The 21,606-nt window shown below is 46.0% G+C and overlaps 1 protein-coding gene across 1 annotated transcript in view; it reads left to right on the top strand.

The window, feature by feature from the left end:
• FARSB (phenylalanyl-tRNA synthetase, beta subunit) overlaps positions 1-20,116 on the top strand; it is a gene marked incomplete at its 5' end in the record, with an annotated part of 32,888 nt that extends 12,772 nt beyond the window's left edge. Inside the window, 2 exons of the mRNA XM_010152197.1 lie at positions 3,325-3,477; positions 19,866-20,116. Coding sequence (XP_010150499.1) covers positions 3,325-3,477; positions 19,866-20,017 — 305 coding nt within the window. The remainder of the gene's footprint in view (positions 1-3,324; positions 3,478-19,865) is intronic.
• Positions 20,117-21,606: the final 1,490 nt, after the last annotated feature.

Below are 21,606 nucleotides of genomic sequence, written 5' to 3'. Positions count from 1 at the left end.
GGGCTTGTTCAGCCTGGAGAAGAGAAGGCTCCGGGGAGACCTTATAGCACCTTCCAGTACCTGAAGGGGCTACAAGGAAGCTGGGGGGGACTTTTTACAAGAGCCTGTAGTGACAGGACAAGGGGTAACGGGTTTAAATTGAAAGTGGGGAGGTTTAGATTAGCTGTCAGGAAGAAGTTCTTCCCGGAGCGGGTGGTGAGGCACTGGCACAGGTTGCCCAGAGAAGCTGTGGATGCCCCATCCCTGGATGTCTTCAAGGCCAGGCTGGATGAGGCTTGGAGCAACCTGGTCTAGTGGAAGGTGTCCCTGTCCATGGCAGGGGGGTTGAAACTGGATGATCTTTAAGGTCCCTTCCAACCCAACCCATCCTGTGATTCTATGATTCAGGGCTGTATTACCGATAGCAGAGCTGGGAAATGGAGATATATATGCTGGGACTGAATAGCCAGCATGCTCAGACCAGAAATCAGGTGTTGCATTTATCGATACCTTCTCCGTAGCCTTTACTTTGCTGTGTTGCCATTTTAACTTCAGGATTGCATTCTCCCGCATTATTCAACGCTGCAAATTCTTGCAGTGTCAGGCAAAAGATCCCGAATGACAAAAGGCAGGCCACAGTAAGTTCAGCTTTCAGTGAGTGCTGAGAAAACTTGCAGCTGTATTGCCAAGTTGCTGCCCCAGAAGTTTTGAGTGACTTTTGGCTCAGAAAGGCTGTGCTTTCATCTTTGGTGTAGGCTCTTGCTCCTGTGTTTTGCAGTCTTTTTAAATCTGTGTGTTTCTGGCCACTGGATAAACGTTTTCCAGTTTAGCTTTTGACAGATTTTTTTCTAACTAAATGGTTAGTTGGAACATATAAGCAAGATGTAAATTTAATTTTTATAAAAATCTCTAATTTCTTTTGTGGTAGATTTTAACAGTTCAGGGAACACTCAATGAGTGCTGGAGTTTCTGCTTGTATGTAGGCTCACTGTACAGCAAGCACAAAGATCAGCCCTGGTGGGTCAGACCAAAGGCTCGTGTAGCCCAGAAAGCTGTCTGTCACTCTAGCTAGAACTGGTCAAGGGGAAAGCACGGGAGCAGGTGTGCATATATAATGCATCCAGAGTGTCCCCTGTTCTCCAGCCATGAGTAGCTCAGGGATTTCCTGACTCAAACATGGTTCTTCGTCTCTAGTAACTATAGACTTATCTGCTCTGAACTTCCTCTGCCTCCTCGGAGCTGTGTAGACTTCTGCAAAGTCCTGTGGGGAAGGAGTTTCACTACTCAACTCCGTGCTGCCTGAAGAACGCGCTCCTTTTCTTTTGAGCTTGGCTCCCGTTGATTTCCACGTGCCCTGTTTCTGGTATTGAATGCAGCAGCTGACGGCTGATACCTGTAAAGAAGAACAGCCTGAGGTGCCCAGTTCTCACACTTATATCCAGAACTACGTGGAAACACAGGTCAGAGGGCAGGTGTAGCTGTAACGCCTCCGGTGTCACTAACCGTGCAGGGATCTTTAACCACGCTCTCCCGTTGAGCACTGTGCAGTGCAGTGCCTTTCTTTCGGGGAACACTAAGTCCAGCCAAGGTGTTTCACAACCAGACGTCCTGACGTGCTTGGTTGACTGCATAAAGAAAATTCACCCTGGCATCTACCGGATTTCATGTGTCTTTGTTTTGGGTTATTTCTGGAAGGAAGGATGAAGGCCTTACACAGGCAGCTATGTCACATGGTGCTGCCCCACCTTAGCTTGCAGGCCAGACAGACTTGCTCTTTCTTCATTCCTTCATTCTGAAGGTCTTATTCCCTCTTTCCCCTCAAACATTACAGGTATTTATAGACCAGAAGGGAATACAGCTGCCATCAGTAAATACATTTCCTGCCTCTATCTGGTCACCGCTAAGTGGAGGAGAAAGAAGAGAATATCCATCTGTTCATGAGCAACTAGGAGACTGCAGAAGCCAGAGGACTCTCTAGAAAGGGAAGAAATTGATGCATGAAAACCTGGCTGCAGCTTGTCGCGCTCTGTGTCGGTATTAGGAAGCAGTGCAGTACCGATCAGCTGGTGGCATGCAGTCCATGCCACGTCCACGTGAGCTGTCCTTCTGACTAGTTCGGGGCTGATCCTGTGGGCTGAATGCCTTGAGTGGTGTAAGCTATTTAGGTGCCTTTCTGGGAACACTTGTCCTACTGAACGGCAACTGAAAGGACTCAGGTTTGTATGCCCCAGGGTAGCTTCGCAGTGTGAAGCCGGGATGATGAGGAGAATACCTTCAGAGTGCAGGTCTGGTCCAAACTGAAGTGCAGTCTATGTACTTAGGAATGTCCAAAGAAGAGGACAGTCCCATCAAGAGTTTCAGACAACTTTGCCCTTGTGTACACCAGCCTTGCTGAACGCATGCTTTCACTTGAACCTTGAGAAGGTAAAGGCCTGAAGGCGATGAGTTCAGTACATTTATCTTGAATTTCGCTGCTGCTGATTGGCAGCTGTGACAGTAGAGTTGTTAATCTGTTCCTAGATTGTTCCTCTCAGAAAGTGAAAATGCTGAAACCCACAATGAGCTTTGAAGTGGGCCACAGTAGCCCTACAAAGTGTATATGGCAGTGGTGTAGCCTAAAGGTACGAGTAGCAACGTACTACTGCATACTTACTTTGAAAGTCTGAAAAAGAACAGTGCATTTTGAGGAAATCAGTACGGTAAGAAAGCTTACAGCAGGGAGAAGGCAGGGTTTGACTCAAGGAACTGTCCCAGGAGGGAGACACTCATGCCACTCTTAAGTGAAATGTAGCAAAATTTTCAGTGTCCACAATGATCACGAAAAGCATCAGTTGTGATCTGGAAACCCGTGTGAGTTTACATCTTTTCATAGGTCACCGTGCTAACGTTACTGCTAATTTCAAGTTGTGGGTTAGGTGTTTTGTACTGGTAGTTATTCTGCAGCCAAGTCCTATAAATACTTCATTTTCCCACCAGCATCACAAGTTTCCTGTTGCTTACTGACTATTTGCATTTTGGCTAGTCTGGTTTTAATTTCTTTAACACTTAACTGTATGCTTGGTACCTGTCACTGTGCAGAAGGTATTTGTATTTAATGACCCTATTTCCTTCCCAAGGCATAGGATGCTTTAAGTCTTTCATTACATTTCTGGCTGTGAGAGTCTGGTGGGTTTAAGAAAACCCATTAATTCCTCAGATTGTATGACAGTTGTGTCATTTTACATACTCATTTCTCCTTTCAGCCACAAGTGCCTCACAGTACAACAGCAGAAAACTGATGCAAACGTCAAGGTTGAAAGTGTGATCAAGTTTCCCAGGTAACATAATTGTTTCCTCCCTTTTCAGATGTAGGTGCAAGAAACTACAGGCATTTCTGTGCAGTTTATTACAACAAGAGCCCTGGGTTTGAGATTATCCATGGTTTGCTGGACAGGGTCATGCAGCTTCTTGAAGTACCACCAAATGAAGAGAATGGCTACACGATCAAGGCAACTGAAGGTAAGGAAGACAGTACTGCAAAGTAAGGCAGAGGTTGTTCCGGAGCTCAGATGTTCCCTGACAACCTGAGGTGAATTTTTGGGTGTTCTCAGGAGTAAGCACTAAGAATTAATATTATTATATATGCTGTCATACTGCGGTGTGAGTGAAAAGGCACTAACTGCATTCACTGATTGTAAAACAGGATTGCTGTCTTTCTGTGAGCTATTTGGAGTAGTTATTTATATAAATTGCAAGTTGACAGCTTTTTAAGGAGATTTATAGTAAGGTGTCTGCCATGAACTTCATGGACTGTTTATAATGAATTAATCCCCTGATTGCAATTCACTGAATTGGTGATTATGCCAGATACCCACTCTATATTCTTTGGCTAACAGTGCCTGGAAAAGACAACTTGTTATACCTGATCTTTTAGTTTATAGCATTCACATGTTCCTTTTATTCATACATTCATAATAAGGTGTATGCATTATATATCTTTTATTCAAAGACCTGCTGTCTTTGAGACTGAACCTGCTGCTTAGACAAGTGGCTGTGTAACGGCCTGTCATGGATTAACCCCCGCCAGCAGCTAGGCACCACACAGCCGCTCGCTCACTCCCCCCCACCGTGGGATGGGGGAGAGAGTTGGAAGAGTAAAAGTGAGAAAACTCGCGGGGTGAGATAAGGACAGTTTAATAGGTGATGCAAAAGCCGCGCACAAGAAAAGCAAGTCAAGGAATTCATTCACCATTTCACATCAGCAGGCAGGTGTTGAGCCATCTCCAGGAAAACAGGGCTCCATCATGCATAACCGTTACTTGGGAAGACAAAAGCCCTCACCCCAAACATCCCCCTTCCCTCCTCTTCCCCAGCTCTATATGCTGAGCATGATGCCATACAGTCTGGAATATCCCTTTGGTCAGTTGGGGTCAGCTGTCCTGGCTGTGTCCCCTCCCAACCCCTTGTGCCCCCCCAGACTCCTCACCGGTGGGGTGAGGAGCAGAACAGGCCTTGACTCTGTGCGAGCATTGCTCAGCAACAGCTAAAACATCCCTGTGTTAACAACACTGCTTCCACAAATCCAAAACACAGCCCCCTCCTGTGAGAAAAATGAACTCTAGCCCAGCCAGAACCAGCACACAGCCCTCTTCCTTCTCCATACAGGGTGAGCTGCACATAAATTAAAAATAACACCCGTAAGTGCAAAATCTCCTGTGTGTATGTGCGTGTGCCTGTAGGAGAGAAAGCAGGCAGGCTGACCCCATTACTTCACTGAGAGAGTGCAGGTTGATGCAGGAGAGCAAGTGCCAGCAGCTAATCTCTTCTGCTGCCTGAGAGAACAGTGTAGTAAGTACAGGATAGCAGAGCAAGACTGCAGGGGTAGCAGCTATGATTCTACTTCTGCCTCATGCGTTGGGGTTCAGAGGTAGGAGACGCTGACTCAAAGTGACTCAGCTTGGAGAAGTGCCTCCGTGCCGCGTGTACAGGAGCCGGCGACGCTAGCAGAGTCGCCGTCAGCCTGGCCGAGCTTGCCTCGTCGTAGCACTTGGATGAAAATCTGCCAGATGTCTCCCCGCCTGGTAGCGCGCCGCCAAGGTGCCAAACGTGACGCTTCAGCTGGGTGGTCTCCTTGCACGTTGGTGTCGTGGTGACGCTTTCTTTTTTGTGTCCTGTTTTTGACAAAGTACTGTTCTGCTCAGTATTATTTAGGCAGACTTTCAGAGGGTTCATTAGAAGATTGTTAAAAGGATTCCCAGGTTGACCAGAGGAATGTTTAAACAATTGTACTTCTTATCCTACCTCCACCAAGCACAGAACAGGTAATAACAAAGCTTCTTGTTTGGCAGGAGGAGGGAGGCTAGAAGAGCCTCTAGGAGCTAGGTACTCGGGTGTCACTGACGTCAAACCAAACTGCCAGATTCCTTTTTAAACCCTTCTGTGGCTTGTTTTTGAATAGATGTATCAAGAATTTGCTTTAGTACTGAAAATATTTGCAAGTGGTTTCTGTTCTGTGCTGTAGCATTTCAGTGATATGTGACTGGCTCCAAGAAACTGGAATTAAAGAGAGATCTCCAAAAGTAATGCTAACACGGTGAAGAAGTTGTTTCTAGATACTGGTGCTGTTCAGTATTCCCGACGCTGCGGGATTTGTAGTGCCTGTTCAAAACCCCTGCATTCCCATGACATTACTCCACACTACATTGAGTGTAAAGGATGGATTATGCCTTGTCACAGCCAATATATGACAAGCAGTTTGTGGCTTTTGGCTATAGGCAAAATAAAAGGAGTGCCCATTGCTTTCTGTTTCACTCAGAAACTCTCCTGGAATGGCGTGCAGATTCCTCGCAGTTATCCTGACATCGGAATTTAACCTTGGTAACGAGGCAGGTGGCTGCTCTTCTAGTGCAGCGCCACTGCGTCAACTTGCTGAAGGGACCTGGAGTGCAGAGATGGTTGGAAGTCAGAGTAGTTTAGGGGAATTTGGGTTTGGTTTGTTGTCGTGTTGGATGTTTTTTAACTTGCTTTGCTGCCTGATAATTAGGCACGTGTGAGGGAAAGAAGTGTCAGCAGATGATGGAGTAAGGTCAGCAGCTGAGTGAAAGAAAGAAGATGCCCTGTAGCACCTTAAGAGACTGCAGCACACTGAAATGGTTCAGAAGAACAACGTGACTTAAAGGTTTTAAATCGGGACGTTAGACATGGCAGGGTTTTTAGATGTATCTTTATGAAGCACACTTACTTTACTGCCTGTGCCAAATCAAAATTGGTACAGTAGAAAATGGGTTTATCCTCTGCCTGATTTAGAAAGATCCTAGGTATTTCTTCTGTATGTGATCAGAAGCAAAACTTGAGACTAGTAAGCAAGACAGTGTCAAGGTGGAGGTTTTTTAGTCCAGTTGGTTTTATTCCTTGGGTAACTGATTAAAATAGTTCCAGTGATTACTGGAAACCAAAACAGGGGAAAATGAGCAAGAAGAAGATTTTAAATGAGCAAGAAGGACTGGCAGGGATGTATTGGGCACATCTTTGCCTCTTTTCCAAATTCACTTTGAAAAATGACATGCCTGTAGTATAGTCTCCTTTGGTCCATATGTGCAAATCATGGTTATTTAAGCTCCTTCTGTTCTACCAACACCTAAGTGCCCTGTGATTTGACCTGAAGGTCAGAGCCTTTTTGCCTTTATAGCAACACCTGTGAAAAAAGTACAGATGCTAGAAAATATGGGTGAAATTGTGATGTTCCCCTGGCCTTTGCACTACGCTTTGGTGTAATCTGAGCTAGGTAATAAATGGAGAAGAGCTGTTTAGAGCAGCCTTAAGGAAGAGAGGGGCGTGAGCGACTGAATTCGAGGATTACATTTGGCACTCAGTGCTTTACAGTTTCTTAAAGTTACTAATGGAATTTTTTTTTTCTTATTACCACTAAATACACAAAATTATCAGGTTTTAAAGACAGAGCTCTGAAATGTGACCCATGGTTATAAAAGGCACAGAATGGACTTTTCGATACGTTCGTGAATCCTACACTTACTGGCCTAGAAAAGCATTTTGGTTTTTTCTTTGTCTGTTTTATAGCATAGGCATCCATAACCAAACATAGATTGAAAAAGTGCAATTATTGCATCAATCCTCAAGTTTGCATGTGCTCCGTAATGAAAATATTTTGCATAAAACTCTTGAAATATTAGCCAGTTTCATACAATTAATAAGATCTAAAGATCAGTATGGGTGTGTATGGTTAGGAAGTAAACAAAAATCAAAATTGCTAAGCAATAAAAATACAGGTAGAAAGAGCCAACAACTCTGGTCTTATTGTCAGGTAATTTTATTATATAAAATTACTTATTTTTGAGTTCACTTTCATTAGTTTCAGTTCCCTTTAATTGAAAACCAGAGGCATTCAGATAATTATATTGGAATGTATTTGTAATTTCAAGTTTTAATCTGTGCAGAAATGGGTAAGTTTTCTGCAACATTTTGGTCATCTTGTGCTTCTAGATGACCATCTGAGATGACTGTTTTCTTCCAGAAATCAGAACCATGATCACAGGAGGTGATGTTAATCATGGGATTTGGGTCCATAGTGAAGTCTTACTTAGGCTAAAAGGAATAAAAAAGGGCTTAGTAACTACTGACAGTGGATTCTGTGTTGCAGGCTTCAAAGGAGCGGTGTGAAGCGTAAGGTATAATTATCCTCGCTCGCATTATAACATTCAGAATGACTGTTCCTTACTTAAGGGAAGAAACCCTGGCTTTGCAGTACCTTGTGAGTCCCTGTACTTCACAAATGGAAGTTAATTGGACACAAGCTGTTTGAAAAGGGAAAATAACATTCGTGCCTTACGAAAACGAAGCAAACTGACAGGTTCAGAGATGTTGTTAGTGGTAAAACTGTGCGTTGATACTGCTTCAGTCTCTGCCTCTCTGCCTTCCATGACAAGAACTGAGATTGGATGGAATCGCACCCGTTCGTGTGAAAACAAACGATCCCTGAGTAGTGTGAGCCTGTGAGATCAGCTACTGCTTTACATAGCATTGTGCTTGTCAGCTAACTCCTGGCTGTTTTTCTTGAAGTAAATGTTCGTGCCATTCCTTCTTCCAGGGTAACCACCAGCGTAGGAAAGCTGGGAAGTCAGCCTGGTTGTGTTCAACATAAATGTGTACTGATGAACGCATACCCTGTCTTGCTTCCTTCAGTAACCGACAGTAGTCTTCAGAACAGGAAAAGGAGAAATTGCACTCCCTTCCCTTTGCTGCCCTTATTTAATCAAATAAAAGGTGTGGTAAAGTGTAGAAAATTTTGATTCCACAGTAAATCACAGTAATAGCTTCTCATTGAGTAAGGTTTAGCTGTGAAATTAGAGGTGTAATAGTTATCTCCATCACTAAGAACATCAATAAACATTTGCTTTTGTAATAATAATTGTACAACAAACAGCTTTAAAAGAAGATTTAGACCATCAGCCTCAATTCAGAAAACAAGAGGAGGGAGGTCTGGGGCTAATTGTGAGTTAGATGTGTAGAACTGAACCCCAGCACCTGCCTCCGGTGGTCCGTTTAGACTGGGACACTGGAACAGGTACAGATGTGTAGTACCCGTGTTGAGCTTGGCATTCTTAATACCTGGTTTATTTTAAAGAACTGTAGCTTGAATGCTCTTCATGGCAGTCCTAGCCTTTCAGTTGCCTGTCTTGGCAGCCGTTGCATCGTTCGTGAATGTCAATAATTATGTGTTTAGTCACAGATAACTAAAGAAAAAATGCCAGTGTTACTATGAAGCCTCCAAACAGCATTTGTGACATACTGGAAGATACCAGTTAATTCTTCATCCATGTAACTGGCATTCAAAAACAGATACTTCATAGATGCTGTTGCATCCTTGTAACTGTATTTATCTACTAAACTTGCAATTTGAAAGGCTATAACCCGATTTATTTGACATCTGTTTTCAGCATAAACATATCAGCTGGTAGTTGACTGTATACAACTCCTCCGAATTTCATATTTGGCCATTCCCAAATTTTTTTTTTCCTCCCCCAGGATCAATCTAGATATCCACCTTGGAATCCTGGCAGCACATTAACATTATTCTAGTACTGCAGGATTCCCAGTGCTGTTACTGTAGGTTAACAGCAGCAGGCAGGGTAGTTGCTTTGAGAATTGCACCCTGATTCTGGTGCCTACGGCTCCGAGCATCTCAGAAACATCCTAGTCCTGGTAGATGTAACCAAGCATATTCTTCATTTTTTCAGTGAACTGGAAGACACCTCGTTATATTCAAGAATACCATTTTTTTCCCCAGATGAGGAGAAGTATTTATTAAAACCTGCTCTATTTCTGTCTTGCGTAAGCCTGCTAGCAGGTGAAAGTACTCTACCTACAGTTTGTTTCCAGTATTCTTAAACATCTTGCTAATGCTGTTTTTATTGCTGCCAGTCATTAATCTTTCCTAATTTATTCAGTTTCCTTGATGAATTTTCAGCGACCGTTATTAATTACATTTTATGAAGCACAGTTTATTTCTCTCATTTTTGTCTGTAAGTAGCTTCTCTGATTTTTAACCACTTCAGCACTAAATATGGATAGTGTTTAGCCAAAAATGGTCATTTTCTACTGTGAAACTAGTGCTACAGTTTATCAAATAAATTGTTCTTGAGGATCTCCCCATCTTCCACTCTATTTTTCTGTTTGGTTTCCTGCCCCCAGCACGCTCCCCAGTCAGCTTCGTGAGTTAACGGTGCTGAGAGGTAAGAACAGGTTTTTAAAATCGGGACGACTTTAGTACTTCTAAATGTATTACCCTAATTCCGCAAGGGGTTTCAGGAGTTCTAGTGCTGATCATTACAATGGCTTAATTATGAGGCATCTGGCAAAATTGGATGTTTATCACTAGTTCTTGTGGCTTTTCCACTGTTGGCCACTGCTTAGAGATCTAATTAATTTCTAATTAATTTCTCACCCTTTTCTCTGGAGCGATTTTCCCAGCAGCATCAAGGGATCTTAGTTCAGTGAAGAACTGTGGGTCTGAAACTCAAAATGAAATTAAATTACCTAATAAAATGGGTGTGGCTGCTCCCTTAACATCCCTTTAATTGGCTATTATCTCTTTTATTTCCTTTCTGTAAATTCAGGGATTCAGATGTATAGGAACTAAATCCTTACAAATTTAGGCCAAGTTTATTTCTGTCTTAGCAAGTATCTTCCCACAGCAGCGCTGATGCCTCAAATTTGCTTGTAACCACTTTACCACCCAAGGAGGTACCTGCAAATGTATGAACCAGGCGAGTTGCTTGGATGATTTAATTAGCCAAAGTGGGAGCCTCCGAGTTTCTCCAGGTAAACTTGATTTATCAGGATCTGACTGCACACCGGGCCAGGGGACATCTCAGAGGTGTCTTGCTGTTACAAGTGATGCAGTTGTGCCAAGCTACGCTGAAGCAGTTTGCGGCAGCACCCGTAGTTGGTGGCTGGAAATCAGTCTCATTTCATCAGCTTGGCGTTACACGCATGTGAAGTGTTTATACAGTGCATCTTCGCTACGAAAACGGAAGGGATTTCGAGGAGAGCTTTTTCCATTCCTATGGTCCTTTCAGCTCCTCATCTGAAAGTTTTTGAATGTTCGTTCCCAATGCCCTTCAAATATAATCTCTTCACATAAACCTCATCCAAAAAACCAACGAAGTTAAACGTATCAGGTAGAGGAAAGGTTATTTTAGCACCTCACAGGATAATAGGAGTTGTGACAGGCTCAGACTTGTGTCTTTTAAACTGTCATCACCAAATTACCTTTGACACACTTTCTCCCCGCATATGAAAACAGAAAGTTCCGTAAGAGAGTAAAGATTGTATTTGTTTCTCACATTCAGAATATCATTTCAGAAAGGAAACTCCTTTGAGGTGACGCATTTAGAAGGATGTTTCCTATCGCAGTCGTGGTGGGAAGGAAAAAAAAATAGGATTAACTGCAGAAATATTCTGGGGAGGAGTGTTACGTCAACTTGTAAAGAGACAGGAGCTGTCTTCTTTTGCAAGTACTAACTAATGAAGACTACAGTATTTTTCTTCCCATTCCATTTTATTCTGACAGATTAGAGATGCTCCAAGAAGTAGCAGCATTTCTCCTGACAGATTTTTCATTTTCTACCGTTTTTTGTCAACTCCCAGAACCATCTAAAACCTTGGCATTTGTGTTCCTGAGATCAAGGTGTTCTCCCTGACCCGATCGATGTCTTTGCTCTTCTGCTGTTCCTTTACTGGGGAGGCCTCTTCAGAGTTTCATTCTTTTTCTACCCCCAAAGGCAACTGTCTGGGGTTTTTTTACACCATAACAAGCCGAACAGATAAAAACCTTCCCTGCATCGAGTTTTAAATGTCTGGCACGGTTTCATTATATAATATGGAACTAGGTTATTTCTTTTTCTCTGTGTATCTCCTTACATTTTTAAATAGAAAGTTATTTCGTAATCATAAACTGTTTTCAACGATGTAAAGCCTTCTCTAGGGAAGAAGCGATTCAGCCAAGCCAGTAGCAGAAATAGCTGCCAATTGCACCTCTCCGGCCTCGGTGAGTGAGGGGCAGTGGTCCCAGCGGCGAGGGTCAGGGCGCAGGTCTGGTTGTACCAGCTTCTCAGGTGAGGTGCTATGCTGGGCCAGTGCCACAGCTTCATCATCCCTCGATTCCGTTTTCAGCTCCTGCTCTGGCCGGAGGCCACCTACGCGTCTGCACGCGCTCCTTGTCACTACAGTACGCCGCGAGCAATTGTGGTCACGTCCACCTACAGCTCGTAGTTAGGCAGCTCTCTGATCTGGTTTGATTTTTGAACTGCGAGAGAGAGGCAGAGGGGCAGCGCTTCAGTTTAATCTTTAATTTTGGCTCAAAACATGAACGCAGGATCCTGGGATTATTATTTCTCTTGCCCATGGTGGAGGAACTGACTTTACCTTTGCTTGTGGTCTGTGTGTTAGAAGACGGTAGCTGGCAAAGAAACGCAGAGCTAGTGCGGACTCGGCCCAGTTCCCGTGCTGGGCGCAGCTCCCTGTTTGGGGCCAGAAGCAGGGTATTTGCTGTAGACCCAGCGTTGCCTCTGGCAGTGGGCTGGCTCACGCCCGGCCAGTGCAAGCGTTTCGGTTCCAAGTGGTGCAGCCGCGTGCTTCCACCACGAGGTGTTGGTTTGCAACAGAAGGCTAAAAACCAAGTGATTAACAGTTCCAGTGACTGCTGAGATTTATCGTTTAATTATGCATTATTCCATGCTAGTTTGCCAAGTCATTTTGTAAAAGGCATGAAACCTGGTAGCTGTGAAAGCGTAACATCAGGTGGCTGTTATTTATCTCGGCAAGTAATGTCAAGTCATTGGGAGGGGAGGACGGCTTGGTCTGGGGCATGAAGTGAATAAACATGCAAACTATGACATACTGTGGTAGGCTGGCAGGCCGACAGTGCTGGTTCTTGTCATTCTCGAAGGCTTCTGTGAAAGCAGAGCCTAAAAGCTAAGATCTGCTTTTGTGGAGCGTGTTGTACCCTCTACCATAAAGAATACGGTTTATTGTTTTCTAATTTCTGACAGATTTTGATGTTAGCAAGGATGAATTACTCCTTTAGATAAAGATGGATAAAAAACACTCATGGAACAGAAAGAAATTGATATTTTTTTAATAATCAGAGCTTTGTGTTCTGTAACTCAAGTGAAATAGCGAGACATCTTAAAAAACAAAGCAGCTTTATTTGGGATTAGGAATTCTGTAGTTTTATAATAGCTGTGACACAATATCATCTTAGGTTTGTGGCTCTTAGACAGGAGAAAGCATAACATTTCAGATAAATCTGGATGAATCAGATGAAACTGGCCCAAAAGCGAAGATTAGCTGTGTAACGGTAACCCTGCAGCGCAGCCGAACTGCAGCGTAGGATTGCTGTTTCTCACAACTGCCAAACAAAGGCGAATTTATTGAGCTTTTTACACACAGAGCCTGATTTCTAGAAAAATACATGGGATTTGGTAGATTTTGTTCTAGGTTTCCCACTTAAATTCTTCTGTACACATTATTTAAGCCTTGGTAGTGCAGCACTGAATACGTGAAATCCTGTTACCCAGGTCAGTGACCCAAAACGCCTGCTTTCCTTAGCCTCAGCATCCGCCCAAATACTGCCTTCCATGAGGAAAGGCAGGAACACAGTGATTTTACCCAAATAATCCTAAGTGTCTGACACTGCTGTAATCCTGAGAGTAGCACAGGTGAATAAAGAGGAGCTCCAAACCTTTTACAGTCTTGAACGGCCTCCTGATGTCCAGCAACACTAAACATTCTCTGTTAAAGCTCCTGGGCTACTCTGTGGCAAGAATGAAAATTAAATCCAGCCTAAAAGTCTAAAAGGCAGATGAAAGGAAGAGCTTGCTGGCTGCCTCCATCCCCAGTTCATCACTGCAGCACACTTTAACGTGACTAACAACAGTTGACTCTGGACCCAAGCGGTATTATCGTTATTTCCACACTGCTTACAGTGTGTTGTAAGTTTGTATTTGTAAAACAGTATCATTGATCCCTAAATAGCCTAAAATACAGTCAAATGCAGAATAGAATATAGAGTTGTGTATGTGGGTTCTTATGAGATAGCAGATTTAGGTTTTTCTTACACCTTCCCTCAGAAAAAAGTTAATAAAAGCGCAGCCATTGACTTAGTTGTAACACGAGATGATGAGTTGACTGACCACTGCGAGTTTGTGGAGGATTCTCCTTATTCCCTAGCCTCATTGTCTGCACAAGGACTCTTAACATTCAACTCTAGTTTTGGATATCCAGCACACCAGTACAGGCAAATAACTGATTGTCCTTTTACCCTCTTCTGCTATGCCCTGTATGTAGAGGCCTTTAAAAAAAAACTGAGGAAGAAATCAGAATGAAAGATGTTCCTCAGGCAGAGGACATGTTCGTTCATACCATACAGATATTTCTTCTGTCAGCTTTTCAAGCATTAATTATTTAATTTGGGGGAGGGGGAAAAAAAAAATCTAACATTTTTACCTTAAATTTGAAATTTGATTGAATTTGAATTTCCTGACGTGTCATTACACTTAGGTATGGTCTGGGAGTGGAGATTGTTCTGGCATGGCTTTAGTCGGGAGTTTCCAACCAGGAAAGTGAAGTGCACAAATATCCCACTGATCCCAAAGCATGGGTTTTCTGGGCATGAGAGTCTGTGGGGGAAGAACTGCTGACAGCGTGCGATCTAAGAGAGCCGTTGGGATGCCGCAAAAGTCACGCGCTACTCGAGGTGTAACTTTGACAGCCAGCCGAAGGTAAATCATCCCATGACAAGGCACGGTTTTGAGGTTGCCGATGCCTTGCGGAAGGCTCTGGGTGTGCTGCAAACAGGCACCGGGGAAGGTAGTTGCCCCGTAGAATACCCACTGGTCTGATTAGTGCCCTGTGACTTTGCAGCGGGGTGTATCTGTCAGAAGAAGGAATTGCTCAGAAATGTGAAGAACCCGATCCTAAAAAGAAAAACAACACGTAGCCTCACAAAAGTAAATTCCATGCAATGTAGGACAGGTAGCATACTTGTCCCAGTCAGGATGGGGTAGTGAAAGGGCAGCTGGAGTGACTGGGGGAGCGGAGAATTAAGATGAAAGACTTCCGAGGCCAGATGAGCTCTGCTCTATCACCTTCTTAAGCTTCAGCTTCCACTGTTCCTTCAAATTACAGGAACAAACGAGTGGGCTTGAAGGCTTAGTGCAACTGTAGGCCTATAATACTACTTTAATCTATTTCTTTTTGGGAAGGAAGGAGGGTAAGGCAGAGAAAAGAAACTGTGCAAGGTGTTTGACAACAAAGAGTGCAGGGAACTTGGAGCTCTTTGAGGGTCAATTAGCCAGAAAATGTGCTAAAGACTACGTGCTCTATTGGATTATTGGCCAAAGAATTACCCCAGAGCAATCGAAGTGGCCCTGTTGCCTGAACACAGAGAGGCAATTACAGATTTTGAGGACATGCTACAGAAGCTTTAATTAAAGGTATTACTTCTACATCGCTGAACACTGGAAATTCTTCCTTGCAGCCGCGAGAAGTGGCTTTTGTCTTTCGGTCGCCTGCAGTGTGTCAGCGTACGACGTGGCTGGCTGCGGCATCTCTTCTGTAGAAACGCATATAGTGTTTCACCCCACCCCCTTCTCCCAACTGCCAGTCGTAATGTTGACATGTTGAGAGGTGGATTTCCATCGCTAGACCTTCTGGCTTCCCCTGGCATCGTATGGGTCTCGGTCAGCGAGGACAATACAATCTCTGCCTCGATTTCAAGGCGAAGGTTATGAAGTACTATCTGTGTGCAGAGCAGGAAGGAGTAACTGTATCAAGAGTGATCAATCTGTTGTCCTGAAAATGGATGGTATCGTAAACTGTAAACATTGAATGAATTTTGGCTGTCCGTGTACTTGATGGTACAACCGACCGGACCGACGAGAGCAGCCCTTCGGCACAGTTGTGCCAGCAGCGCGCGCAGCCCCTTCCCAGCGCAGCGGGCGGTAGCGGTGCCGCCGGCTCTGCTTTGGGAGCTGCTTGGCGAGTCAACGCTCTTTTCAGGCGGAGCGTGCTCTGTGCAACCCACCCTTCCCGATGACACTACCTACGCAGATAGGGCAAACTGTTGTCCACTTTGAGCTCCTGCTGGAGGCCGCGGCTGCTGACTCCTCTGGGAAGGCACCTTTGGACTCCTGGCGTCAAGACCTCGTTGAAGATGAGGAGCACTGGGCCTCAGCTTACGGTGTGATTTATTCTAACGAGGTAATGGTGAAAAAACCCAGCGTTTTTTGCCGATTCCCTGTATGTGCAAGTACCATAAGCACGTCTTCCATACAGCCTCGACTCCCTGAAGTTTTGTACTTCAAGAGTCGACATGAGAGCCCGGTCCGTAACACAAGCTTTACTAGAAATCATAGAATGGTTTGGGTTGGAAGGGACCTTAAAGATCATCTAGTTCCAACCCCCCTGCCATGGGCAGGGACACCTTCCTAAATCTAAAATACTATTGCTCTTTACTTGATAATACAAGAAACAGGCAATTTAGGAGTAAACAACTCCTTACCTTTGTTTCCTGGGTGTTTTGCAAATCGTCTACGTTGCTGTCCTGCTCGGCGGGTTGCTCAGGTCCTCCTGCAACCCATAGCTTGTCCTCAACACAGTGAGGTTCCTCCAGCTCTCTGTCTCCTTTTCCAGTGGTGGCTGGTTCCTCAGTCAGAGCGCTCCCCCCAGCTGCAAAATGCTCTTTTTCCACCACCCCTTTCTCCTCAGATTTCTCACGTTTCTTCTGAGTTTTGTCTCTCTTGATGTTCTTCCCTTTTCGATGTCTGAATTTTTTTATCGGAAATCTACATTTGCTCCAAATTCTGGTGCCCTGTCAGAGGTACGTGGACCAACACCCACCCTTGGGCATGAGCTAACCTCCTTCCCTCACCATGTGTAGGCAGAGGGAGGGTCGCTAAGATGAGGAAGACCTGAGATCCCCCATCTGTGGGATGCAGTCTGGAGGCCCTTTTGGCAGGCAGGAATACACTCTGGAGCATTCTGTAGTGCAGCCAGTTACCGTAATAATAGTTTCATTATTAACCAGAGTTCATAAACTCTCCGTAAACCTATTCCTCGGCTCATGTTTCTTCGGTGCAGGAGCCAAGCGTTCGCTGGACAGATGGAGACCCTGAAGCTTTTAACAGGTTCTTTCGTTTTCATTTGCTTATTGTCCGGTCTCTTCCAGTCTCGGAATAACACCCTGCAAGTGCCGTGCCAAGCACCAGCCACGCCAGCGGGTGCACGGTGAAGCAACCAACATCTCAGGCTTAGCTTCACTAGACAGGGAGAGGGGATTTGAAGGTCCTGTACTTCAGGGAGCTACGTGTTCCCCCTCGTTATTAACTATATATTTACCTCTTGGCTGCGAGGGAACGCAGAGTGCAGTGAACAACAGCGTGGCCCAGCACCGGTTGCTGCATGGGAGATGGAAGACGGGGCTGAGCACCGAACGCGTAGCCTGGAGCCAACGTATGGTGGGATGGCAAGGGCTTCAGCCAAAGCGGCAGCTTGTCCCGCTCCTCCCTTCCGGGGGTGGGGACCCACCACCTCCCTTCTGGGGGTGGGGGTGCGCGGAGTCACCTCAGCGTGTCAGGAACCTGTGCTGCAAGCTCACGGTAACGGGGTGAATTGTGTCGGGGGTAGGATCCTGCCTAACTTAACTCTTCGTGCTATTTTCATCAAGCCGTTTCGCAGATTCCGATGCAATGTCAGGAATTGCCACCGGTTTTCAAAATTTAGCACAAATGCATGTTATCTAGTTAAACGCAGGGGAGCTTCTGCTCAAGTTAACCTCCAGGGAAGGCCAGTAGTGATGGGTGTGAGGGCCGGGGAAGGCTTCAAGTCCCCCGGCCATGGCGGTGCCCGGGCAGCAGAGCGTTTCCTAAACACCGCATTGCTTCACACGGTGGGGAGCGGCACGGATCTTGGAAACTGCCTTTGGTAGACTGACGGAGCGCAGTGGTATTCTAGACCCCATCCAGATGTCTACAGCAAGGTTGAAAACAGCGAAGTCTCATGATACAGCTGGGTCTAGATGTGCAGGAAGATAAAGTGACTTTCCCAGGGCTTCACACAAGGCAGCTCAGAAGGACAGACGAGCAGGCTCACGGCTTTTTTAGCTAACCGTATTCTCCAGGCTCTTTTTTCCTATCATTTTCCGGTGGGATACCATGCCAACATCCTTAACTTCTGCTTGTTTGTTGCTCTCGTGCCAGCTGAAGCTCACAGTCCGGTTCCTAAAAGAACGTCACTGTCTGCTGCTGACATCCCTGGTACAATACCAGCTTTGTTCACAGGGAGGAAAGCCTTTACCCCTGGCTACAAGGGGACTTTATTTTTAGGTTCTGTTTTCACATACTTTATTTTTAGGTTATGTTCCGCAATCCGCAGAGTGATCTGTGTGTGTGGCATTTGTTTCTTCTCTAAACTTGTTTTTATTCTAATGCTGGAGTGGCGCAGCCGGGCAGTGCCGAGTGCCGGTTTGGCTGGAGTCACGTGCCACTGACGTCCAGGGGCTAGATAATTCCACTGTTGTACTCCCGGCCTAAGCACTAGGTCTGTGCTCGCAGCCAAGACTGGGACTGGGTGATTTAAAAAGATACTGGTTCTGGATACTTTTTCAGATAGCATTTAGGTCACATTACCATCATCTTTTACTACTGCTGCCAGGTTTCACCAGGCAGCCAAAACCGGAGCACACATGTAAGTTAATTTGCACTTGCAGCACGTGGGACAAGATCTAATTGCTGTTCCTGTAACTGCAAGTTACCCCTATGAACCTCACAGGAGACACTTCTTAAATGAACTGTTTCCACTGGGGACCTAACAAAGGCTGTATCTCTGGGCTTGACCAGGAGTGACCGGTGTCATGAAAACAGCCCCGAGGTTTGAGGTTCATTTGGCCCTTTATTGCTTTTTATAAATAGCACCTTGTCCACACAGTAAAATGTCCTGGGCTGATCCAGAACCTTAAATACCACTTGGAGCAACCAGGGTAAGTTGCCATTAGGGAATTCTTGGGACCCTTCTGCAGGATGCAGAGGATGCTGAAGGGCTGCGTGAGGTGCCGTAGCAGGCGTGGAGCAGGACGGGAAGCAGCTCCTCACTTCTGTCCTCCTGCTGGCAAAGGAGCAAGGAGAGCAGGGATGTTTCTCATCCACTCCGATGCAGCCTCAGGCGTACCCAATACCCCGCTCTTCTTGTGGAAGATGCTTTGTTGGATTTTAGCCTGTTGAGGTAAAGATGCAGAGTGAGGGGTGAGGGCAGGGGAGCTGACTGTTCCCCAATGCTGCCCCTGCTGACTTGTTCAGCTTCTGAGTGGAAATCTAGTGAAGAGCCCTTCTCTCTCTGCAAGGGCAGGAGCACTAAAAACACGGTGGGGGCAGCATCCGTAGGATTCAGCGGCCTCGTTTCACCCTTTCTCCTCTGAGTTCACAGCGTCGTCTGCAGCACTGCTCACTATGCCTTGCTTCCACACGCTTGTGATGAAAGGTGGCTTCAGAAGGAGCAACTTGCTGGTTTGGTTTTGTCTTCTGAAGGGCTGTCGGGTCAAAATGCCACTCACCTCAGGACAGAGGCAAAGCGAAACACAAGCGTGGCTGCTGTAGACAAGCTTGAACGTAGGCTGGCGTAGCCGCCACGCACGGATAAGTTCCCAAGTAGGAAAGGCTCTCCGTGGAAAGGCATGCACAGCTCCTCCAAGTTCTTCATGGCCAATTCCACTACTGGGGTTTTTTTCCTTGTTTTTTTTTTGTTTTAATCTCCCAAATAACATTTAAAACTTGGGGCTTGGTTGAGGTAAGAGAAAGATGATCGTCAACTTCCTTTGAGTTGTTTGTTGTTCCACAGTTTTACAGTGTATATGAAACTGCTTAAAAGCTCTTCTCCAGATGAGGAATGTAGGTTGTTTCTAATTATGTGACATGTAATCAGGCGTGACAATGCCTCCTTACCCCTTGGATGACAGCAAGCTTTATTTCCTTAAACACCTGAAAGGTGGGAAACATTCAGGTGTTAAATAGCCTGAAGCCTGCGCAAGTTCTTCATTTCAGTAGCCCTCTGACTCGACTTTTCTGTGCTAATTTCTATTATGGGAGCAACTTAGTCAAATAACTGGGGTGTGAAAAATGGCCACGCTCTGGGCTTCACGTTTTATGTTTAACTCAGAGTGTTTCCTCTTATTCTCTGTCAGTCATGACAACTGTTAATGCAAGAAAGTGAGAGGCCCTTCTTAGCGTCTCAGCACAGAGGATGGTTTAATACCGAGAGCTTTGTTCTCCAAGTTCAATGCCTCTTGACTTCTTTGGCCTGGAAAAACATTGATTTTTCTCTCGCTTTCTTTACAGGCTCAGCTTTCTTTCCTGGTCGCTGCGCCGAGGTCTTCGCCAGAGGTCAAAGCATTGGGAAACTCGGAGTCCTGCACCCCGATGTTATCACCAAGTTTGAGCTCACCATGCCGTGCTCTGCCCTGGAGATCAATATTGAGCCCTTCATGTGAGGACGGGACTGCAGCCCCCCGCTGGCACACGCGGTACCCTCTGCTCCTTTGTCTTTCTCTGCGGGGAAAGTCCACTTACGCTTTTATGTTCCAATAAACCCAAAACCCAGAGCCTGGCTCCCCGGGTGAATGTGTTCCTTGCAGTGCACTTTGGCTAGCTGCTGCAGGGTAAGAACGTGGCATCTCGGACTGGACCGTGCCCTCAGTATTTTCAAAAGACAGGGGAGGGAGGGAGCAAGAAACAAGCTGGGTAAAAGCCCAGCGTTCTACAGGAGAAATGGAATGGCAGAGCACATGGTTAGTTTTCAAAATCAGAAATGTTCCACAGACACAGCTTCATACTGTAACTGATTATGGCTGCGTAACAGGAATCTCATTCTTTTCTTATTGCATGAAATAAGATAATTGATTAGAGCAAATGTTGAGCGAATGTGAGCAGAACTAAGGAGTTGAGCTTTTATTCTGTACGGTTGTCATGTGCTCATCAGTGGCTGGGGGAGGAAAATAAACTTGTTTCATGAAAACCAGAGCTATTTTGTAAGCAAGATGTGTGTAATATCTGCTTCCCTGCTCCAGACATAACTGTTGATCCTTTATCATTCTAAATTCAGAGAGGGGAGGGGGTGGAATTAAATTTTTTCATGGTTGATGTAAGCCTAGCGGTTTTTGAAGCTCCAAGCCAAATTGGGGAAACGCATTTAAGAGCATATGCCAGTGGTCTTTTGCATGAAGAGCTGAGAAATATCAAAGCCTTGGTCCGACCGGGGCTGGCGCGTTTGCCTGCAGGAGGGAGCGTGGTCCCGCCGCACTCGCGTCGCCCCACCGGTGCCTCTCTGGACCCCAGCTGCTCCGCAGGGACCGCGCGGTGGTTCCTGCTTTCCTTGCAGTCTTGTGGCTGGCAATCCATGGAGACCTCTCGAGGGTCAGGCAGGGTTTTCCTCCAGGGACGCTGCAGCCGGGCGCACCGTGCCTCCTCTCTCAGGGAAACCGAGACCCTCCATCCAGCGCGGCGCTGCCCGATACATCCCTCCGAGTGTAGCGTCACCGAGCGGGCGGCCAGCTCCGTCCTCGGAAGCAGGCTCTTGGCTGGCTTGTTAACGAAGCAGCCGGTCCCTCGTTTGCAGTGTTACAGCCATCGCTGATGTCGCAGGCTGACTTCTTCCGTCAGGCCAATGCACTGTGGCTGGTTTGTGTTGTGAGAGCCAGATAGCCCCTGAGCCCCGGAGGGGACAGTCCGAGGGCGGGCGTCTGGGTGATGCTGGAGAAGGGTGTCGGTAGCTGTCAGAGATGTGCGATGGTGAGGACAAGGTCAGCTCACGAGCTGCGTGTCTGCGCAGCCTCCTGTCGCCGGACCCGCGGCGGCGTTTCGGTGGTAGCCCTGTCGGTAATCTAACAGGTGGGAGGGCAACAGGCAAGGCTTTTTGGTGCAAGTGTTAATCCGGTATGAAAAATGCACTGCAGCTCCCCATCTGGAAACCCTACGCTTGCCCTCCGATGGAAGTGTAGATTTTAATTATCTCTGCGTGACGGACGTGAAATGAGGATATGGCTGGGGCCGGCCGGTGCACGGCGGGCTCCCGGGCCCCCCG

Source organism: Eurypyga helias, unplaced genomic scaffold (genome assembly GCF_000690775.1).
Source record: "Eurypyga helias isolate BGI_N326 unplaced genomic scaffold, ASM69077v1 scaffold8395, whole genome shotgun sequence".
NCBI classification, from domain to species: domain Eukaryota; kingdom Metazoa; phylum Chordata; class Aves; order Eurypygiformes; family Eurypygidae; genus Eurypyga; species Eurypyga helias.
This window is presented reverse-complemented; position numbering and strand designations above follow the sequence as displayed.